Source organism: Astatotilapia calliptera, chromosome 15 (genome assembly GCF_900246225.1).
Source record: "Astatotilapia calliptera chromosome 15, fAstCal1.2, whole genome shotgun sequence".
NCBI lineage: Eukaryota > Metazoa > Chordata > Actinopteri > Cichliformes > Cichlidae > Astatotilapia > Astatotilapia calliptera.
In genome coordinates, this window is record NC_039316.1 from 23,441,863 (window position 1) to 23,461,269 (window position 19,407).

Below are 19,407 nucleotides of genomic sequence, written 5' to 3' on the forward strand. Positions count from 1 at the left end.
GTCCATCAGCCATGAAATGTAGAGAAATCAGGAAACAGCTCAACCTTCTTTAAACTGAAGAAATAAAGCTCAGTTTCCATTCAGCCTGAAATAAAATAACATTTTTGGACACAGGTTTCTCCCTCCGTTGACTTTTACCCCGACAACTTTGCCCTTCAAAATTGCCTGTCAGTCCTGTAATGCTATAGAGCCCATTAACATCTGCATGCACCGCCGCAAATTACAATAAAAATACTAAAAAGGCAAATCACCAGTGTCAACAAAGCATGAACATTCAAACTGCCATTAGAGAACAGCCTGCTAGTTGGAAAACTGTCATTTGCGGCCATTCGGTTGTAAAGAAATGAATTATTGGCAGAGGAGACCTTTTCTGTACATCCAACAGATTACTGGAGGAAAAAAAAAAATTAGTTTTTTGCCCTTATGATGAAAAGCAGAGACAGAACGGGGATAAACTGAGCTCTGTCTTCCCCGATCACTTGGTGAGGTGTGCGTGATCTTAACTCAGTCAGTGGTGAGGAGAAACGTGAATGTGTGGCAGCGAAGAGCAGACACGTCTCCGTCCGTCGAGGGCCCGCTAATGAATTCACTCAGAGCGGCCCCCTGAGACGGGCTTTGGATTGGCGAGCGTGTGGAGTCGACAGAGTGTGCATACGAGGAGAGCACAATCAGCCAGGACAAATCCCCCCCGGCTCAGCGCCCTGGCTCTCCTGGAGAGGGACCCCAGCTGATTATTTCATTTCAACATAAAGATCAATATTTTACAACACTACAATGATTCGTGTATAATCACACTGCAAACAACAGCAGCAGATCTCAGTGTTAGATGAGCACGAGTTTATTTCGTGTAAATAAGTAAAACTAAAATAAAAACATAGTAAATAATAATAAAAGTGAGAGTCATTCATGTCGGAAGGCTTCATCTAAATGCAACGAAACACATATCAGTCCCTGGGTTAATTCACTTGTGAGGAGGATTTATCAGAGGACCTTGTTACCTCAGAGGTGAGTTGTGGGAAGTAAAGTTCGCATTTCTGTGTCAGACATGTTTGTTCAGCAACAGTAAGTGTACCGACTCCTCATTAAGGTTTTGGTTTACTTCCTATCAGGTGTGTGGTCAGGCAGGATTAAAGATCAAGCTGTAGCGATCTTTTATTTTCATGTTTTCAATCATCACACAACATTTTTCCTCCGAGTCCTATTCAAATGCAAATCATCTTCAAAAACAACAAGCAAGTGGTTCTGATCTGATTCTACTCATTTCCATATTTTGATTCTTGGACTCTACTAGAGTAGCTTTGCATAATTCACAGTTCAGAATAGTCCTTATTCTTATTGTTCCAATCAGTTTAGCCTCCCCTCCCTTAAACTAACTTCTTCTCACTGGCTGCTCCGTATAAACAAAAGGTTTGAACCACATTAAGGATATCCTCTCTCTGACTTCACACAAGACCACAAGTAGTTAAAGAAATGAAACAGAGCAGTCAGACCAGTCTGAAGACTGAGCTTTAGGCTCTCCAACACACTATTAAAACTTTGGAAGGACAAATGCTCTTCCTTGAGGAAGAAACATGGTTAGAAAAGAAATTGTTATCAGAGATCACTTAACAGTTTGGTGAAATCAAATAGACTAAAAATAAATCAGAAGCACTCACGGCTGTATTACTAAAAGTAAGAGCATTTCCACATATGAATATGAATAGGCCTCACGGTGTTGGGACTAAACACGTGTACCCTTAAGAAAACCAGCTATCAGTGAAGCTAATTGTTAAACAGGTTCAAATCTTTTAGGAAGCATAAAGACTGAACCCAGGTCATGTGGTCTAATAAGCCCAGATACACCCGGATTTAGAGTGACAGGAACATCACAGTGAGAAGAACATCAAATTAAGTTAAGCACATGCCTAGCAGCAACAATACAAGCAAGTGAAGGCAGTTTTATCAGTTGCTTACATCAAGGCTTAGCAATGTTAGTTTCCTAAATAATTATGTCATGTGAACACCTGAATATACTGAACAACCAGGTTTTACCATCAATGGACGTTTCACAGGGCATGAAGCTCGTTTCCACATAGACCTGGAGAAGACTTCACACAACTAGGCTGCCTCTCCCACTACCTCTACAAGCTTGTGGTGAAAAATGAAAGCAACTTATCTTTAATGTCCAGCAGGGGGCAACTCCTTTCACTGCATGAACAACTCCTGTTGTATCCAGATCTACAGGAAAGTGTCCCTCCTGCACACTTTGTTTATGACTTCAGCAAAGTCCCTTCTGGTTAGCTGACGCTCTCAGCTGCTAGTTTAAAGTATACGTGAATTCATTTTGTGTATTTAAAGTAAAATCGAGGATACAGCAGAGGAAAAGCAAGTATCAACATGTAGTGCTCTTCTCAGTCAGATCCACCCATTTCCCGTAACTCAGGTTTCAGCAAACAGCAACAAAATCCGGAATGATCAAATGCTTCAGAAACTAATGAGCGATACTTAACCCTGATGCATCGAGCAGGACAGAGACTCTCACTGTATGCTGAACACAATGACAAAGCTTTATATTCTATTCTATAAATGGCTTTATTCATGTTACTCAGTCGATGTACCTTACAGGTTCACCTTTACAGAGAATGTGAGGTTTCTGTGTCAAACACAGGTTCTGGTCGCGAAATGACAAGAAAAAGAAAAATAAGCATCCTTATCCTTTAGCTTCCCCTCAAAAACTTTAGTGATTTTCTCAGTCTTTGTTTGCACTGTTAGCACAAAGTTCTACTCTGTGCATCATTCACCTTAAATTTTTCCCCTCAGTGTCTACATGAAAGCTAAAATATCCAAAAGTTAGAATTCACCTTGTGGCAGCCACACTCTTGATTTAATTTTACGAAAGCTATCGTTAACTTTTGTTAGCAAGAACTTCATGTGATTAATCTTTTTACACATGTATAAATAAGACCTTAACTAAAAAAATGTTACAAAAAAAGAGAAAAAGAACTGCTGAAAGACGAGTATGTGGAAGTTCAAGGAGAGAAGCACTGCTCTGAAAAATAAACTCTTAACCTTACCAGCAATATTTGGGAACTTAACATAATTTGATTCTGTAACTCAGGAACAGGATCAGAAAGGTTGATGTTGTGCATAAATTCATCAAAAAAAAAAAACGATTAAATACACCTGCCTCTCCATTTGTAAAGGTGGAAATTTAGCTTGGATCGTGGTATGTAATGAAAGCTCGGGGTTCAAAGTTCAAAGAAAACTATTAAACGGTTTCTAAAGCTAGCATCTGGGTGAAGTAAAGGCTTTATAAACCAGTGAGAATATGTTTCTCAGCAGGAAAAGAAAAACACGGGAAAAAAAAAAGAACACATCGCTGCTGAAGACATGCTCGTTTGTACACAGTACTGAACCCACCGTGTGACTTCAGTTACCTGGTAATAGTAGCGCAGTACCCAGCAGAGACCCTCCACGTACGACTGGACCACCTTCCGCCTGAAATCCTCATCTGTCGCGTCCACGTCAAACTTGTTCTTGTAGTACCTCTGCTTCCAGCCTTCCTCCCACAACCTGCAGGACACAAAGGGGTGGTCACACTCACTCAGAAGATTGAACTAACTTCTTAACCAACAGCACTAACCAAGAAAGACATTACACACAGGTCCAAACACTGAGATTTAAGTCATCTTACTGGAAACCACACTGTGGGGTTATTATTAAGTAATTTAGTCATCAGTCTCCTTAAGAATTCAAATGAATAATAATTAACAAGTATCTCTGTCAGCGTGCGTGCACAAATCAGTCTTAGCTAGTAGTAGTACAGCCAGAAAATGTGGCACGGGGAAGTTGATGGTAAGTGCTCTGCATTTTGTTTTGCTTGTTTTTCTTCCATCTTCCATACATCAGAACAGTGTCAACTACCACAGCCAGTCAAATTTCATATTTACCAGTGGACTGTCCAAAAGGCCAGGAGATGACCTTTGGAGTAGTTAATTAGGTATCAACACCCACCTTCCCAACACTGACCTTTAAATAAAATCTCATTTGAGGGAATTCTGCCCAATGCAACATTTTGGGGGTTAAAATGTGGATTAATTTGCGCACAGCTCCAGACTTCCACTAACATGCTTTCATTCAACATCAGTAACATCTGTCTGAACCCCACCACCTCCAACAACTTCACAATGTCTAATTTTTTTTAGACTGCCCCCACCTGTACTGATGACCACACAAAAGCTTGATATCTCAGTTAGTAATAAAGATGGGAATATGGGAAATCAACTCCACTGGTACAAATACTGCCAATGGCCAAGAATTGCAAATCCATTGTTGATTATTGGCTGACATGACCAAATCTTTACAGTTTAGGTAAATCTGAACAACATATTCAAATAAATGGCTCATCTATAGGCTGAAAAACCAGCTGGAACAGTTCAACGGCTATGACTTCGCGGTAGATTTGGGGCGGCGATGCCGTTCTGCACACATAATCAGGGTCGTCCGGCATCTGCGCGGCGGCTCCTCGGAGCGGCCTGCGGGAAGCTGCCGACTCCTGAGAGAAAAGCCTCCATGAATACCAATTTAGCCCGATGGATTTAGCAGCTCTGACGAGTGCGTCACAGAGGAATTTACTCGAACGCTCCTGCTTTCCATATTAATCACGTGCAGAGGGGAAGTGGGAGCTGTTCAGCAGAGCAGGGAGTGTGTGTACAAATGTGCGTACTAATATGTGTGTGTGTGCGCGCAGCGGAGATGGCAGAGAGTTAAAGAGCTTGTGGTGCAGCTCGGTGGCATTAATGAGCACGTCTCTCCTCTTCTGTTTGTTAAAGCGACCTTTGCTGACTGAAGTTCATCTGCACAGATTTATTTTTAAGGTGTTTTATTAACTGCACGCACGCGGTTCCCTGGGCATTCAAATTACAGGTTATTTGTGGTTATGAAGGAGCTTCCAGTTATAAACAGCTTCAAGAAAACTCGACAGACACAGCCGATTTACAATAATGATGAAATAAATGACTGACCTCATAAACAAATAATTTTGTTTTGCCTATTTTCTGGTCACCGTGTGAGCCCAGCAGAGACGCTAAATGTGCTGAGAAAGGAGCCAATGAGCAGCTTGTCTGACACGCCAGCTTTGTTACTTGCAGAGTATTATTCGGGTCGTGGCGGTTTGTAAAAGCAGGTTTAATTCAAGCATAGCTCTTTGGTGTGGGCACTTTGAGAGTTTGTACCTGAGAAGTCAGTGAAAGTTGTGTTATGAAACCTTGTTTTCACACCAAAATTAATTTATTGTGATTAACTTTACTTATAATTAACTTAAACTAAAAAATGTCTTGCTTACAAAGTTGTATGAGTTATTAAAATGATTAAAATGACATTTCTATGTGCTGTTGGGTTTCTTTAATCATAAAAAAAGAATAAACCCAGTAAGACAGGGAGTCTTGACAGGCCTACAGCTGAAGTTTAAATTATGCCAAGCTTTAAATAAATATCTTTATTAATTCCACTGACAACCACTTTGGCTTTAAAGCCAAACATTCACTGACCTGTGTGCACATTCCTAATTGTAAATAAATACAGGGGGGAAAAAGTGTGTTGAGTCAAAAGAGGGGTGCCCAAATACACCATAAGTGTTCATCACGAGTGTTCAGGCTTACTGGAGCTGTATCCTCGGTTCTTTTTAATCTATATGTTGATGACTTATCAAAGAAGCTGAAAGTGGGTGGATGAATAGCAGCTTTCTAGTGAACCACATTATGTATGCAGATGATTTTGTGGTCTTTAGTCCTCTTTGCAGTGGTCTCCAGCAGCTCCTTCATATATGCTTTGCTTATGATGTGGAAAATGAGCAGAGCATAAGAGCGCTGTCATGATTAATAGAGCCAAAGAGGAGAAACGGGGGAAAAGATATCCTGAAATTAAACCGTCAGTCTGGAATCTGTCTGCACTAAGATTTAAGACTAAATAAGACTTCGGATCAAATGATGGATGACGAAGATATTTATAGGAAGATAATGTATGCACAAGCTAACATCCTGCTGTAAATGTTTATTGCATATACAGGTAGGATGAAGAAGTCTATCTAGAAGATAGTGTACACCTCTGCATGTTGCATACCTGTGATGAACAAACTACAGGAACATGAGTTTATGGATATAATGAAAACATGAAGTAGTTACAGAAGAGAACAAGATGATATGGTGCACGTGAGAAGTTTGTTTGCTTGAATCGTTTAAAGGGGAACAATTTATTTGTAGGCTTATTAATTCTAAAAATGAAATTAATGCGGGTTAGCAAATATAAGAAATTGGGGGAGATTCTGTATTCACTTTAGATTAAAACACAGTAATCCCACCCTTTGCTGTGAGCCCACCCACCTAGTTTGTAAGGATTTACCTGACGTTGTCTTCAGGCTCCGGCTCGCTATCGCTGTCATCAGCTTTCCTCTTCACTCCCCTGCTGTCTGCACTGTCACTGGGACCTGCAGACGACTACCGAGGGTGATTAAACCCCAAAAAACACACAAAAACACACACACACACACACACACACACACACACAGAACATTAAAACCCTGACTGGACTACTTGAGCATGAGCAGAAGCACTTTCAAACACAACAGGTTAGCGGTCTTTCCTTTCACACAGCAGCAGTGTTGTAGTGTTTGCATTGAGCTTTAACAGTTCTGCCTGTGCAGACGGAAATCTTTAAATTCTCCCCAAAGAAACAGTTTCATTAAACCGGTGTGTCGCTGGAAATAGCAGAATATTTTAAAATTTCCTGAACAAGCTTTATGGTCACTGAGCTGTGCTCCACCGCAGTCGGCGTTCATTCTCGTTATCTGATACAATCTAAAGTGATTGCTTTGCATTTTAATATAACTCAAAACAAAAATAATTCCTGGACCATGTCTGTTTTAGTTACACAGGTCTAAGTTGGTAATATTACTCTTTCATTTGAAGAGAACAGATTCTCAGGTCACTAATGTAATACTTTTAAAAATCTCTTATCCAAGTACTAGTATAGTAGTACATTTGCATCAGTTTTAAAATGTATTATTCGACCAAGAGAAGCAACAAAATCTTTAAAAAGGAGAAGATTGAACTGATCAATATTTCCTGTAGTTCAAATGAAACGTGATTATTGGTTAATCGTTTTAAAAAAGGGTATATAAAAACTGCCTATCTATCTATCTATCTATCTATCTATCTATAGATATATAGTAAATGCTGAGCATTATAACACCTTTCTGCTCACAATGAGTCGACTATATGCATTCACGTCAGGTAAAGCTGCTCCTGCATATACATGTGTATTGTCTGTGTTTGAAGGACACTGAATCCGCTGCCTTAGCTACAAGCTTTCCTTTTTTTTGCCCCTTGAAGCCTTTGTACTCTTTTCATTCATGTGCTAATGTATGGTCGCCTATTGACAGCCGATAAAATTTAACGCTGCACGACGGCAGGAAATTTACCAACTTGGGAGACACTTTAGAATACAGACGCTGGCGTTTTGTTCAGTTCTGTTTTTGTTTTTGTTTTTTTGTTTTTTTTTTTAAAACAGGCTGCCATTTTCTCCAAATATAAATGATGGCAGAGAAGAAACGCACAAACTGACTGATAGAGCAGCATTTAAATCAAATTAATTTTTATATTTTGCTGATAGAAGAATCTCTACAGGGAAAAAAAAAAAAAAAAAAAAAAAAGCCTTTTTCCCCAATAACCTAAACAGCAGAATTAAAATCCCCCGAGTCCTTAACTGGGTGTTTTCCAGCCCCTGGAGGTGTAAACAGACACACACTTGAGAAGAAGAGGAGGAGAGAAGATTGTGAAGAGACTAAGAGATTATTCAGGGGATCGAAATGGTGAGGACACAAAGTCTCCCGCATGTCAGTGGTTTGGTTTCCTGTTGGTTATTTATGACTTGACACACTTTAAAACGATGCTGAACACAAAAACCAGCACCAAAAAAAAAAAAAAAAAAAAAAAAAAAAAAAAAAAAATCACAACTCATATTGTGGTCAACTTAGGCACACAACTCTCAGTGTGACCTCCCACTTATATTCCACTTAAGAGGGGCAACCAATCAGAAGAAAGTTGGGCGTGGAGAAGCGCAAAGACGATTGTTTCAAAAGAGGATGAACAGAGGGGGCTCCACTGAGGCTCAGTATAAAGGAAATAATGATTATTTGGAAGCATAAATCCTGCACAGCTCGAGTCCAAGAACAAAAGGCATTGTGCTGAAAACTAACGCAGCGAGTCAATGTTAACACAGTGATATACAACTGCCAACTTACATTGCCTCCATTCTTCATCATGGCCTTCAAGGATTGAGCAGCACTCTGAGGGGAGAAAGGAAAAGGACTCCATGGCTCATTGCAATAAAATGTCAGGTTTCAAACAAAACAGTACAGGATACAATAATCACATGACTTATGGGTCCGTTATTCCTGCAATTCTCGACCTCGCAAATGGTGCCACACAGCAGGAGTGACGTCATATTTACTGGCTGCATTTTTGGTGTTATTTTGGCCTATTGCGCACCTCTCACTCGTTGTAGCCTTGCACGGGTTGAAGAAACTTCCGTCTTGACTTCTTCTCCTGCTACACGAGCACACATGTGGTGGTTTGGTCTGAGTGGCGACACCCATCACTCAGAGTAATGCAAAGAGTACTCGCGCCCTCAGTGTTGGTATAAATGGCACAGACCTGAGGTCTGATTGTGCCCAACAAAACCAATACTGAGTGTAACGGACCTCTATGAAAAACACAATGCTGGATATGACCACACCAAGTATGGATTGCTGGTCCAGCTCGGTGGTAACTCATATTGCTGAGAAAAATCTCAGAATGACAGATCACGACAACATTACGCAAGAATCAGTAAGAGTTTTGACAAACTGACCATCAGTACTTAAAGATTTTACACAAAACAAAACCAATCTGATAGAAACACCCAGCTTTACCATGTTTGACTGCATCCTCATGTCACAGGCCTGGTGCCGAGCATTCTGGACAGCCTCGGGTCGGTCTCTTCTCCCCAGGGCATGAGGGGCAAACTGACCCGTGGTCAGGTAGGCCGGGCCCTGCTGCTCCGCCTGCAGAAACATGGACAGAATATCTCAACTCAAGCCCATAACTGTAAGAATGCAACTATGAGAACTCAAAAATAAAACAGCATGTGTAGTTTCAAATAGTTTTAGGGAACATCAGGATGAGTGGAAATGCTAAGAGCAGCAGGCTCTCGATGACTGATCAGAAACGTGGCATGCCATAAGTAAAACAGAAACACTGTCACACTTTGACTTCTACTCTAGGCTTTGTTTTTGGGTGAAGTCGAATCACACCGATTAAATCAGCTTCATTTTAATTGCATGCTGTGTTTATAGCTTTATAGTGTCTTTAGTAACCATGAAAATGAGACTGATATAAACTTCTCCATCTGAGTTCAACTCGAACTAGAAAAGTATTTTTAAGTGATATCTGCTGATTAGGCAGAAAATGACACATTAGGTTTTCTGCCCCTTCGGAGGTGACTCTGCATTGAAAATAAAGGCTAAACTTTAGCAGCAGAAACACCTGAAAAGTTTACTTTATGGCACAACAAAGATCCTATATAGTAAATTTAAACTATAAAGCCAAAATATCAGCATCATTTTCATCATACTCACTTTCATTCTTTTTCTTTTCTCTTTGTTTCTTCTCTTAAAGTTTTCCTAAAGAAAGAAGATGACATCGTGAACGATAAAATAGATTCATAAAGAGCAGAAATACTCGAACATTTCCTCGTCTTCATCTCAGGTCTAAAAGACTAAATCTGAGGAGAGAAAGTTGTGAAAATCACCTCATCCTCTTTGCGTTTCTTGAAGATGTTGTCCTCAGCAACGCCCACAGCCTGCATGATCATCTCAACTCGCTCCAGGTTGACGTATCCGTTCTGTGTCAGGTAGCCCTGCAGAAGCACGTATGCACAGGGTGACTCTACACATTAAGTGCAATTGTTCAAAAACAATGATACCTATATCTATATATAACAATGATATCATTTTTCTTCCAGCGTTGGTTAAAACATTTGAAAAAAAAAAACAAAACAAAAAAAAACACCAAACAAATAGAAAAACCCTGGACACTGCTGCCTGCAGAGCTCAGATAAATGATGACACTCACTCCAGTTTTGTGAACAACATCTTTGTAGATCCTGACCAGTCGATCTATCGCTCCCTCTCTGGGGGAAACAAACAAAACCATGAACCACAGATGCAAACAAACTCCTCAACTTTTATTTCATTAATAGGGATGGAAGACTGAACATACAAATCTCAAATCTTTTTTTATACAACAGAAAAAAACAAACACCTTCTGTATATTGCACAAACAAATAACAGCACAAAAAGCTTGAAAACTATACGAGTGTGAAAAACACAATAAAGAAAATAATAATAGCGTTACAGTGGATACAGCACTTAATATAACATTTCTGACAGTTGATTAGCTATGAGATGAACTTGTGGCTTTGTAATTAGAGCCAATAATAAAAAAATAAATACATAAATACTCTCTCCAGGACATTTGTTAAATTTAATTATATTCATTTTAATTGTTTACATTTATATATTTAAATTTATTAAATAATTATTATTAAATGTAATTATTATTACATTTTTATTTATTTCACCAAATCTATTATTTAAATCACTTGATTTTTTATATTTATTTGAAATGTTTTATTTATTTATTTATTAAGTGAAAAAACATGGATGGATTCTAATAAGCTCAGGAATAAATACATAAAAATCTATTCACCCGAGTAAAGTCTGGGAGGAGACAGAAATGCCTTTTTGGGGTAGAGTCAGAAAGGACAGATTTAAAAAATAAATAAATAAATAAATAGAAAAGCTACCTGCTGTGGCCTTGTCCCATGAATAACAAATGAAAAGTAGTTTTACTCCTCAAACATGTGCATTTTACTTTGTTTTCTTTCATTTTCTTCATTTTGGGGTTTTTTATATTTATGTGTTTTGTTTCATTTGAGTTTTGTTCATTATGTTTCTTTTTTGGACATTTTTTTGTTGTTGGTGTTTTTTCCCCCATTTTTCTGTGAATTTGTGGCTTATTTGTAACCCAATCATTAAATATTACCCTACTGTTTTCTCTGATTCCCCTTTTTACATCATGGTGAGTAACTGTATGTACATTCTGGGTATTATTAAAGTAAACTTATGACAGCGCTTCATAATAAGTTCTTGAATAACCTTTCACTGCAGACACCCCTGTTACCACTTCCTGAATTGACACCACATTTAAACAGCGTGTTTCAGATTGATAGTCCCTGATGAAAGGACTGTATAAAGCAGTTTTAGGACGATGAACTGATGCTCACCTGATTTCTAAGGACGGAAGATGTGGTAGGAAGTCATTTCCAACAAAGAAACACATAAAGACCCAGTCATCTACACTCCTCTCAAAGTCGAAGGGAAAAGGCAGACTGGCCATGGTCAGCTCTCTAGCCAGGTACTAAAGAAAACATGAGAATTAATGGAGATGATTGAGAAGGTCATTTTATCATTGAAGCAACACTTCAGCTCCTGCTTTCATGTTCAAATGCTGTCCATAACAGATAGAGGCAGAACATTCCTCTGCAGTCTGTCTTTGATTACTTCTGAGAAAAAAAGAAAAGCTGATGATTCAAAGGAAATGTTCAAGGTAAGGCTGAAATCTTACAGCGAAGCTGACCTGAACACTGAACAGAATATATTAAACACATGTAACGAACTCTCAAAACATTATTTCATATTCTTACTCTTCCTCAAAATAGTTTCAGAGGTGCCCGAGGTTAGGAACCATCATTTTAAGCACCACAAAGGCAACCCACTGCGTTTTATTTCTGTAAAACTCATTGAACCCTTCCAGTTGGATTGCACAAATTTGATCGTTCTAGATCGATTTCATGTTTGTGAACAAAAGGTGAGATTTTGACCCTAAAATAAACAACTAAAAAGAAAGAAAGCTGATCAAAGTGAGTTTGAGTGACTGACCTCCCGCAGAACACACAGTCTGATGAATATGAACTCCTGCTCAGCCGACGGCATCGTGTTTGCAAACTCATCATGCTGTAAAACAGACATAGGTTCAGTCCGCTGACAGAGTGTATACTGCGCACTTTAAATGGCAAATGTCAGCAATGGGACATCAAACATCAATTATTTTTCAGCAGTATTTTTTGAGCCAGAATTGACCATATTTAGACAAGAGGTGGAGTCCTAAGTTATTATGTAACACTAGCTGGCTTGGTTAGAAAGCTCCACCTGTAAACTGTGCAGGCGTAACAAAGATACAGAAACATGCTAATTGCATAATAACAGATTGATAAAATGTTAAAACTTCATTCAGCAAAACCAAACCACAAACTTCTAGGTCAGCGCGATAGTACAACTATCAGGTAATTTTCCTAAAATGCTCCAAAAAGCACCACAAACATGGTTGAGAGGTGGTTCCAGTTAAAATTCCTGTAGGACAACAAACATGGCCCATTTAAACAGCTCCTACACTGAAAAAAAAATTCACAGCTCATTTTGCAATGTGCACAAACAAATGTTCCAGTCAAAGACTTTCACTCAAATCGTGGATCTTCAAACTACGCTTTAAAGCTTTGTTTTTTCAGACAGCAGTGCTAACAGGGACGTAAACTTCAGAGTCGTGTTCCTCACCTGCCCCTGCTTCTCTCTGGGCATCCCCTGACAGTCCTTGATCTCGTGGCCAGTCTGTCCGCAGAGACCGCAAGGTCGCGGTTTGTTGGGTTTAAACTCCTCTCTGATGATCGTGAAGTTTGGCTCGTGAGTGGCCAGGCCCAGCATGATCAGGTCAGCTGACATGCAACGAAAACACATGGTCAAACTACTTGGTTAAAATATAAATTAGTCATTCAGACAGCAACACAAGATCTCTTGAATATGCTGGGTCAGAGGAGGTAAATGGCTTCTATTAAGAGCACTTATCCTGACTTTAAGAGGGCGGATCTGAAGGCTTACCGTCAGCTCCACACAGGCAGTGATGCGTGTTGGGGTCATGGTTGGGCTGAGCTGCAAGAGTCGACCATAAACATCGAGTCAACAGAAGATCAGACAGAGTGTGTGTGTGTGTGTGTGTGTGTGTGTGTGTGTGTGTGTGTGTGTGTGTGTGTGTGGGGGGGGGGGGGGGGGGGGGGGGGGTGAAGGCTTGTACTTGATGTTTGGTCATCAAAGGTCACCTATCAAATTTGACTTCAAGATAGAAGAGTCAACCTGATAATCAACAGCACTTTAACTTTGAACTGTGAATCTGTCACTACAGTTCAGAGTACTTCACATCAGAAGCCTCCCATATTTTCGTTTTTTCCATTTACCATTCTGCAGTGCAGCTGCATTCAAGGGGAATTACTGTGCTTTTTTCATTTCTTCTATCACAAACACGGTCTTACATAAAAAATGGCTTCAAGGATTCAAACAATGAGGTCAACATATGTCAAAGCTCAGCTTCAGACTGCTCCAATCTATCCTGCTGCTGACGAGATGAGACATACTTAATATGGTCATCTCAGGCACAAACCTTCAGTTTGGGAGCGACAGCCAATCAGAACAAAGTTGGCTTAAGGACCTAAAACACTGAGGCACTACACCAAGACCCAGTGAAAGACGAAGATTATTTTGAACGTTAAGTATTGCAAAGCTTCTTCATTAAAGCCAACCATAAAAATATGGAGGTGAAATAATCATAAAAGGTCCCTTTAATTAAATCATTGGAATTGCTCTGAGTGTTAATGCATGTACCTCTCTGTCTCCTGATGAAGTCCATAATCTTGTGTTCACCTTCACCTGGGACGCTGGCATCAGACAGGAAGACCTGGATAACAGAGAAACTGAAGATTAGTGCCTGAAAATGCAAAATACCAAGAGCTGAAAACTACAAAAAAAGAGGAACGTAAGGATGATTAAACTGAGTCATTTTATTTTATAAAAGAAATAGTTGTGGGCAGGTAACATCTGGCCATAAATTAGACTCACAACAATATTCTTCCATCCTGGATCGTTGGTGAGTCTTTCGGCCACATAATATCGCAGACAGTGTGCCAGGTTGTCCATGAACTCTGTTCCCTGCAGAGAAAAGTCACTGAATCATCCATTCAAGTACAAATCCTGTAACTACGTTGTTACAAGTAAATAAAAGTTAGGCAAGATTTCACTGGATGGAGTAAACTTACTGGGGTGATACAGTTGCTGTCAAACCTTTCTTTAATCTCCTCCGGAGGAAGATAACCTCCTGTAGACGGAAAAAAAAAAAAAATCTCAATATTATACTGAGAAGAAACTAGAGGGCGGAGTTACCCCCATGTGGCTGCATTCCCTATCCAAGCTGGACAGAGAAAGAATCAGAGGGGAAAAAAAAAAAAAAAAAAAAATCAGCAGATTTTTTACACTGAGCTGAAATTGATCCAATCGGGTTTAAAAACAAACAAACAAAAAACCAGGATGTTGTTTTTTTTCCAGATGTAATGCTTCAAACTCTTTTTGAGAGTTTCAATCTTCCTCCAAGAGAAAATCACCAGGAATATATTAAATACACATTTGTTTTATAAATGTCCAAAAATATTTTTCAACTGGAGTGTTTAATAAATCATTTCATACTTAAAAAAAGAAAAAATCAATCAATTTGCATATGCAAGTTTAATTTTTATCATATTTGGTACATCTGCCATTTTTTTTTGCAATTTATTGTTTAAAAATCAGTTAATTTAGGTTTTTTTGGGAAAAAAAATACACACAGATGATGCACAGCCCTCAAAAACTCCATGCATCAAATTTGACGCAGTTAACATTACAGTGTTTTGAATATCACATTAAAATATATTGCCCGTATTTTCAGTCCAGCAGTCAAAGAGGCAAATAAAACACCTTTCTGGATGACCTCCTCTCTCACGCGACTCTTCTCCTCCACCAACTCGACCCCTTCTTTGGAGGCACGAAACCGCCGAGAGCGCTGCTGATTCATTTTGGCACGTGGAGCCTGGGCAGAGTTAACTTTAGTTTACATCAAAGCTACTGTCAGATCGGCGTAACACTGAAAACAAGTTTACTTCACACACAGTAACACTTGTGAATGCTCATCAGTGAAAAAAACTGCACGTTTCTGTTAACGGCAGCAGCTTACCACTCCGTCGATGGCCATGTAGAGAACTCTCCTCGGCCGCACGATGTTAAACAGGCGGTCAATGTACTCGAAGATCGCGACCATCATTTCATCCTCGTTTTTTGGAGCCGGTCTGTGGAGGAAGAGACAAAGTGAAGACTTGGTATGGCTTCATTTATGAACTTTTATATATGTATAAATTTGTATAAATATTTCAAATTTAGAAAAAGACTGTTTCAATGAAATTATTGACTTCCAAATAAATCACACTGGAAACAAAAACCTCACAGGGAGTAGGTTTCTGTTATATCAGAAATGAACTGAGCTGTAAATACAGAAGATCGGTCTTTTATGTCCAGATTAAACTGAGAACGGTTCCTACTTGTCTTCTGGATGCGTGCAGGGGTGAATGATCCCATTCATGTCCAAGTACAAATTGTCAAATTCCACCTCATTGGGGTTTGGCTTCGTTGTATCAACAGGAATACGAACTCCATTACACTCCTTCCCCTGTTAACATGAAAGGAAACAAAAAAATAACCTTTTTTGCATCAGAGCTGCAACTCCGGACAAAAATACATCTTCAGCTGTTGTGAGCTGCACTCACACAGAACCTAGTGACATTTCTACAGACATGTATGTCAGGTTACAGCACAGATTTCAGAAAGCTTTGTGATTACGCAGGATATGTATGCTGTAGACAGTTTTTTACTTTTGTATGCAATGTTTATGGCAAATAGCTCTTGTGAATCATAAAGAAACGAGGAGTGGCTCAAAACATTTGCACAGTACTGTTTAACAGCAGACCAGTAAAGTAATTATAGCTATTGTTAATTTTAACAATACAAAAACAACGAATCCAAACACTTTCTGTGTTTGCTGTCAGGTTAAAGTTCCGCGTGGGTTTCAAACATTCACACAGCAGCAATGTTATTTACAGTGTCACGTGTAAGTAAACAGACTGCACGAGCTTTGATTTATCGTCCCCACTCTCGCCAAAACATTTCGCATTGCCGTAGTAACTTCACCCGCTGTGTGCAGCGATTAAAACGCAGTCAAATGCGCGAGAAGAGTGTTAAAAAGCTTCCCGATAATGTTCCTCGGACAGGCTGCTAGCTTTCAAAGCTAACCACTCACCTTTTCCTCAACACAGTGCACAATAATTGATGGATATTTTCGGCTGAGCCAACGGAAAAACGCCGGAACTCCCATCTCCGGTAAACAGTCGTTTCTATTTCAACGGTTAAAATACGAACAAGTAGGCAATGATTAAAACAGCTTAATTAAAACAAGATCTTAACTGTCGATGCGTTGGCTACATGCTGCTGGCCGTAGCCATTGTGTACCTTTTCCGGTTTATGTCGAATATTTCCGGAGCATCCTGAAGTGTCTCGCAACTCCACAGCGACCCCATAGGTCGGAGACGGTACTGCAGGCATCCAACGGTCCTGATAATGGAAACAACTGATCCACCAGGATTGTAAATTAATGAATTAATAAAATAAATATTTATTTCTGGACTATAGTCACCACTTATGTAAGCGGAATATAATGTTGAAAACTGACTGGGATCTATATTTCCTCCTTAATACTTTATTTTTGTTATTAGGGATATTAATATGCAGGTATTGTTAAATTAACATGAGTATAAATGAGTATAAATCAACTGCTGAACGATCTTTGCTTCCTGAGAAAGTCTCTGAACTTGTCAGCGTTCATATTTTCTTTTTTTTTTTTCTTTTTTTCTTTTTTTTTTGCCTGTCCCGTTTGGCTCTTTTGCCATCAGAATTATTGTCTAAAGGCAAAGAAAGATGCCCAACGGATTTACTTTAGCAAATTGACCATCCCAGCCTTGCCGTAATGGTCCATTTGATTCACCTTTTATTGTTTATTTTATTTTCACTTACTGAATACGGGACAGACTTGACTGGGGGAAAGAAGGGGAGAAAGAAAGAGGGAAAGAGAAACAGCTGAGAAGAGGGACGGGGCGTTCATATTTTCTAAAGTTGTCTAATGCAGTCAATGAATTAATAATTTACTTTAAAACTTTTTTAGCACACAGAAAATGACAAATAAACAACACATATTATGAATTTTAATTTTAATATTGTTATAAACATGTACTACAGGGGTATGTGCTCTGTCACTCAGTGTTTTTGTTTAAATAAAATATTACATAATAATAATAATAATGATAATAATAATAAGCATCATCATCATCATAATCATCATCATAATAATAATAATCACTTCTATAGTTGAGTTTTCATGTTAAAAGTGGGGACTGAAATGAAAACAGTGCTTTGAAGAAACCACCGAAAGCCAACAGGTGTGTGAGAGGTGTGATCCTCGCAGACTCTCACTCGTGTCCATATTCCCTAATTGCGTTGTGGTTGATCTTACATGATGTTCCTTTAATGGGGACTCTCTGAACAGATGCCCTCTCGCTTCCCAGCTCTGCAGCAGCACATTTAAGGTGAATTAGATTTTTTTCCCTCCCTCCTCTCTTCGCTGGTTCATGCAGCAGGGGAAAGGGGCCATTAGCCTCCCCTCTTCAGGCAAGGCGGGTCTGACATCAACACTGCAGTATTATTACTGCAAAGAGCCGCTGATGGAAAACACTTGGCCTGCTCCGACGAGCCATTTCCATAAACATTTACGCTGGAGCTGCAGGTAATAGGACAGAGGTGTCGTTTTAGTGTTTGTGGAGAGAAATGGAGAAGATAAAGTGAAATCTGATGCAAATGGCAGATGTGAAAGCGCACGGAGGTGCAGCTCGGGAGTATGACACAAGAATACATTCCGGCACCTGCACACGATGAGTTGCTGAATTCATGGAAAAATGGTCGCTCATTCTGGGCTTTGACTGATTTCCATAAAGTTTTTCTGTTGAGATAAAGTGGGAATTTTGGTTTATCAAAACAATCTCACAGCAGAAGTTTTAGTTTAAGCATTTCAGAAGTTAAAAAAACATGTTTCATTCGAAGAGCTGGAAAAAATGGAAACGTGAAGGTTCAGTCTTTATCTCATCTCTCTGTGAGCTGATTGTTCAGGGGGTTCTCTGGATTGGTATTCCACACGCATGCAGGCGACTGAAAGAGGGAGAGCGCCCTCACTTGGTGGATCATTACCATCATCACCAGCCCGGGTTATCTGGATATCACATCTAGACGAAATTCGACTTGATTTAAAAACCTGTATGTGTCCATGGACAGTAAATTTAATCAAGGTGTTTATACTACAGGTTCAGCAGTACCGATTCTATATCCTAATGCATGTTTTTTTTAAAAAGGGCATATATAATTATTTTTTCCAGTCTTTTCTTTTGGAGCTTCACAGTAGGGTTCAGCTTTACTTTGTCTTATTCCAGCTGTTCTAGAGGAACAGCTGCTGCTAAATCTCAGAGAGTCTGACAGAGGAGGTCTGGGACACGAAAACGTCTGATCCAATCTGGACTAATTTAAACTTTTGAGACACAGGGAGGAGATCCAGGGTGAGCGACCAGGCTGGAGAGATCACATGTTAGGTAGAAAGGTAAAAAGTCCACATATAATTATTTACCTTTGTTCAACATCTTTTTTTTCTTTTCTACATCATATTAAAATAAAAAATTCTACTGTATAACTTATTCTACATCTCCAAATGCAGTCATTAAGAGCTATAAAACTGTACAGTCAAAACAGTTTTATGGATGCCAGTGAAGGAAATTAGCTTATTATAAGCCAAGAGTGCAGTGGGAAAAACTCCACTGAATATTCACAACTGTACTTCCACCTAATCAAAATGGTAAATAAGAGAGTAAACAACAAGGCAGTGGGAAATTATGTTATGAACCACTTCTAAAAATCTCAGCTGCAACTAATTTAAGCAACAGAAACGAAGCAAAAACAATCCTGCATCCGTTTTAGTTGTAGCTGTAAATAGCAGGTGTGTTCTGTAACCTGAGGCCAGATGGGCTTTTATGCATTGCTGTCACAGGAAGAGTGTAAGCTAGATTGCAGATGTCCCCTAAACGCGTCACGTGAAGGCACTCATCAAGATACTGTTTTAAAGAGAGGGCAGCTATAAGTATCACTCTGTTTTAATATTCTCCATCCAACTGCTTTGGAAATGCTAGAACCGAGGACAGGATAAACTCGAGCAAAGCCCCACAGATCTCACTATCTGCTGTTTATGAGCAGGAGGAGGTGCAAAAGACAGGCGCTGATGTGATGAACCAGACCGAACCCCTGCACAGAGAACTTGAACTGTTTGCTTCAGGCTG

The 19,407-nt window shown here is 39.4% G+C and overlaps 1 protein-coding gene across 1 annotated transcript in view; it reads right to left on the bottom strand.

The window, feature by feature from the left end:
• The window catches only part of xrn2 (5'-3' exoribonuclease 2), a 44,116-nt gene extending 27,742 nt beyond the window's left edge, over positions 1–16,374 (bottom strand). Inside the window, exons 1-18 of the mRNA XM_026143308.1 lie at positions 16,281–16,374; positions 15,526–15,653; positions 15,165–15,276; positions 14,909–15,020; positions 14,218–14,276; positions 14,021–14,110; positions 13,787–13,859; positions 13,010–13,060; positions 12,689–12,846; positions 12,017–12,091; positions 11,362–11,495; positions 10,149–10,206; positions 9,826–9,933; positions 9,653–9,697; positions 8,948–9,079; positions 8,279–8,323; positions 6,379–6,473; positions 3,417–3,552 (exon numbers count right to left, since the gene is read on the bottom strand). Of these exons, the coding sequence (XP_025999093.1) occupies positions 3,417–3,552; positions 6,379–6,473; positions 8,279–8,323; positions 8,948–9,079; positions 9,653–9,697; positions 9,826–9,933; positions 10,149–10,206; positions 11,362–11,495; positions 12,017–12,091; positions 12,689–12,846; positions 13,010–13,060; positions 13,787–13,859; positions 14,021–14,110; positions 14,218–14,276; positions 14,909–15,020; positions 15,165–15,276; positions 15,526–15,653; positions 16,281–16,355 (1,686 nt within the window). The 5' untranslated portion in view covers positions 16,356–16,374. The remainder of the gene's footprint in view (positions 1–3,416; positions 3,553–6,378; positions 6,474–8,278; positions 8,324–8,947; positions 9,080–9,652; positions 9,698–9,825; positions 9,934–10,148; positions 10,207–11,361; positions 11,496–12,016; positions 12,092–12,688; positions 12,847–13,009; positions 13,061–13,786; positions 13,860–14,020; positions 14,111–14,217; positions 14,277–14,908; positions 15,021–15,164; positions 15,277–15,525; positions 15,654–16,280) is intronic.
• Between the last annotated feature and the right edge of the window lie 3,033 nt (positions 16,375–19,407).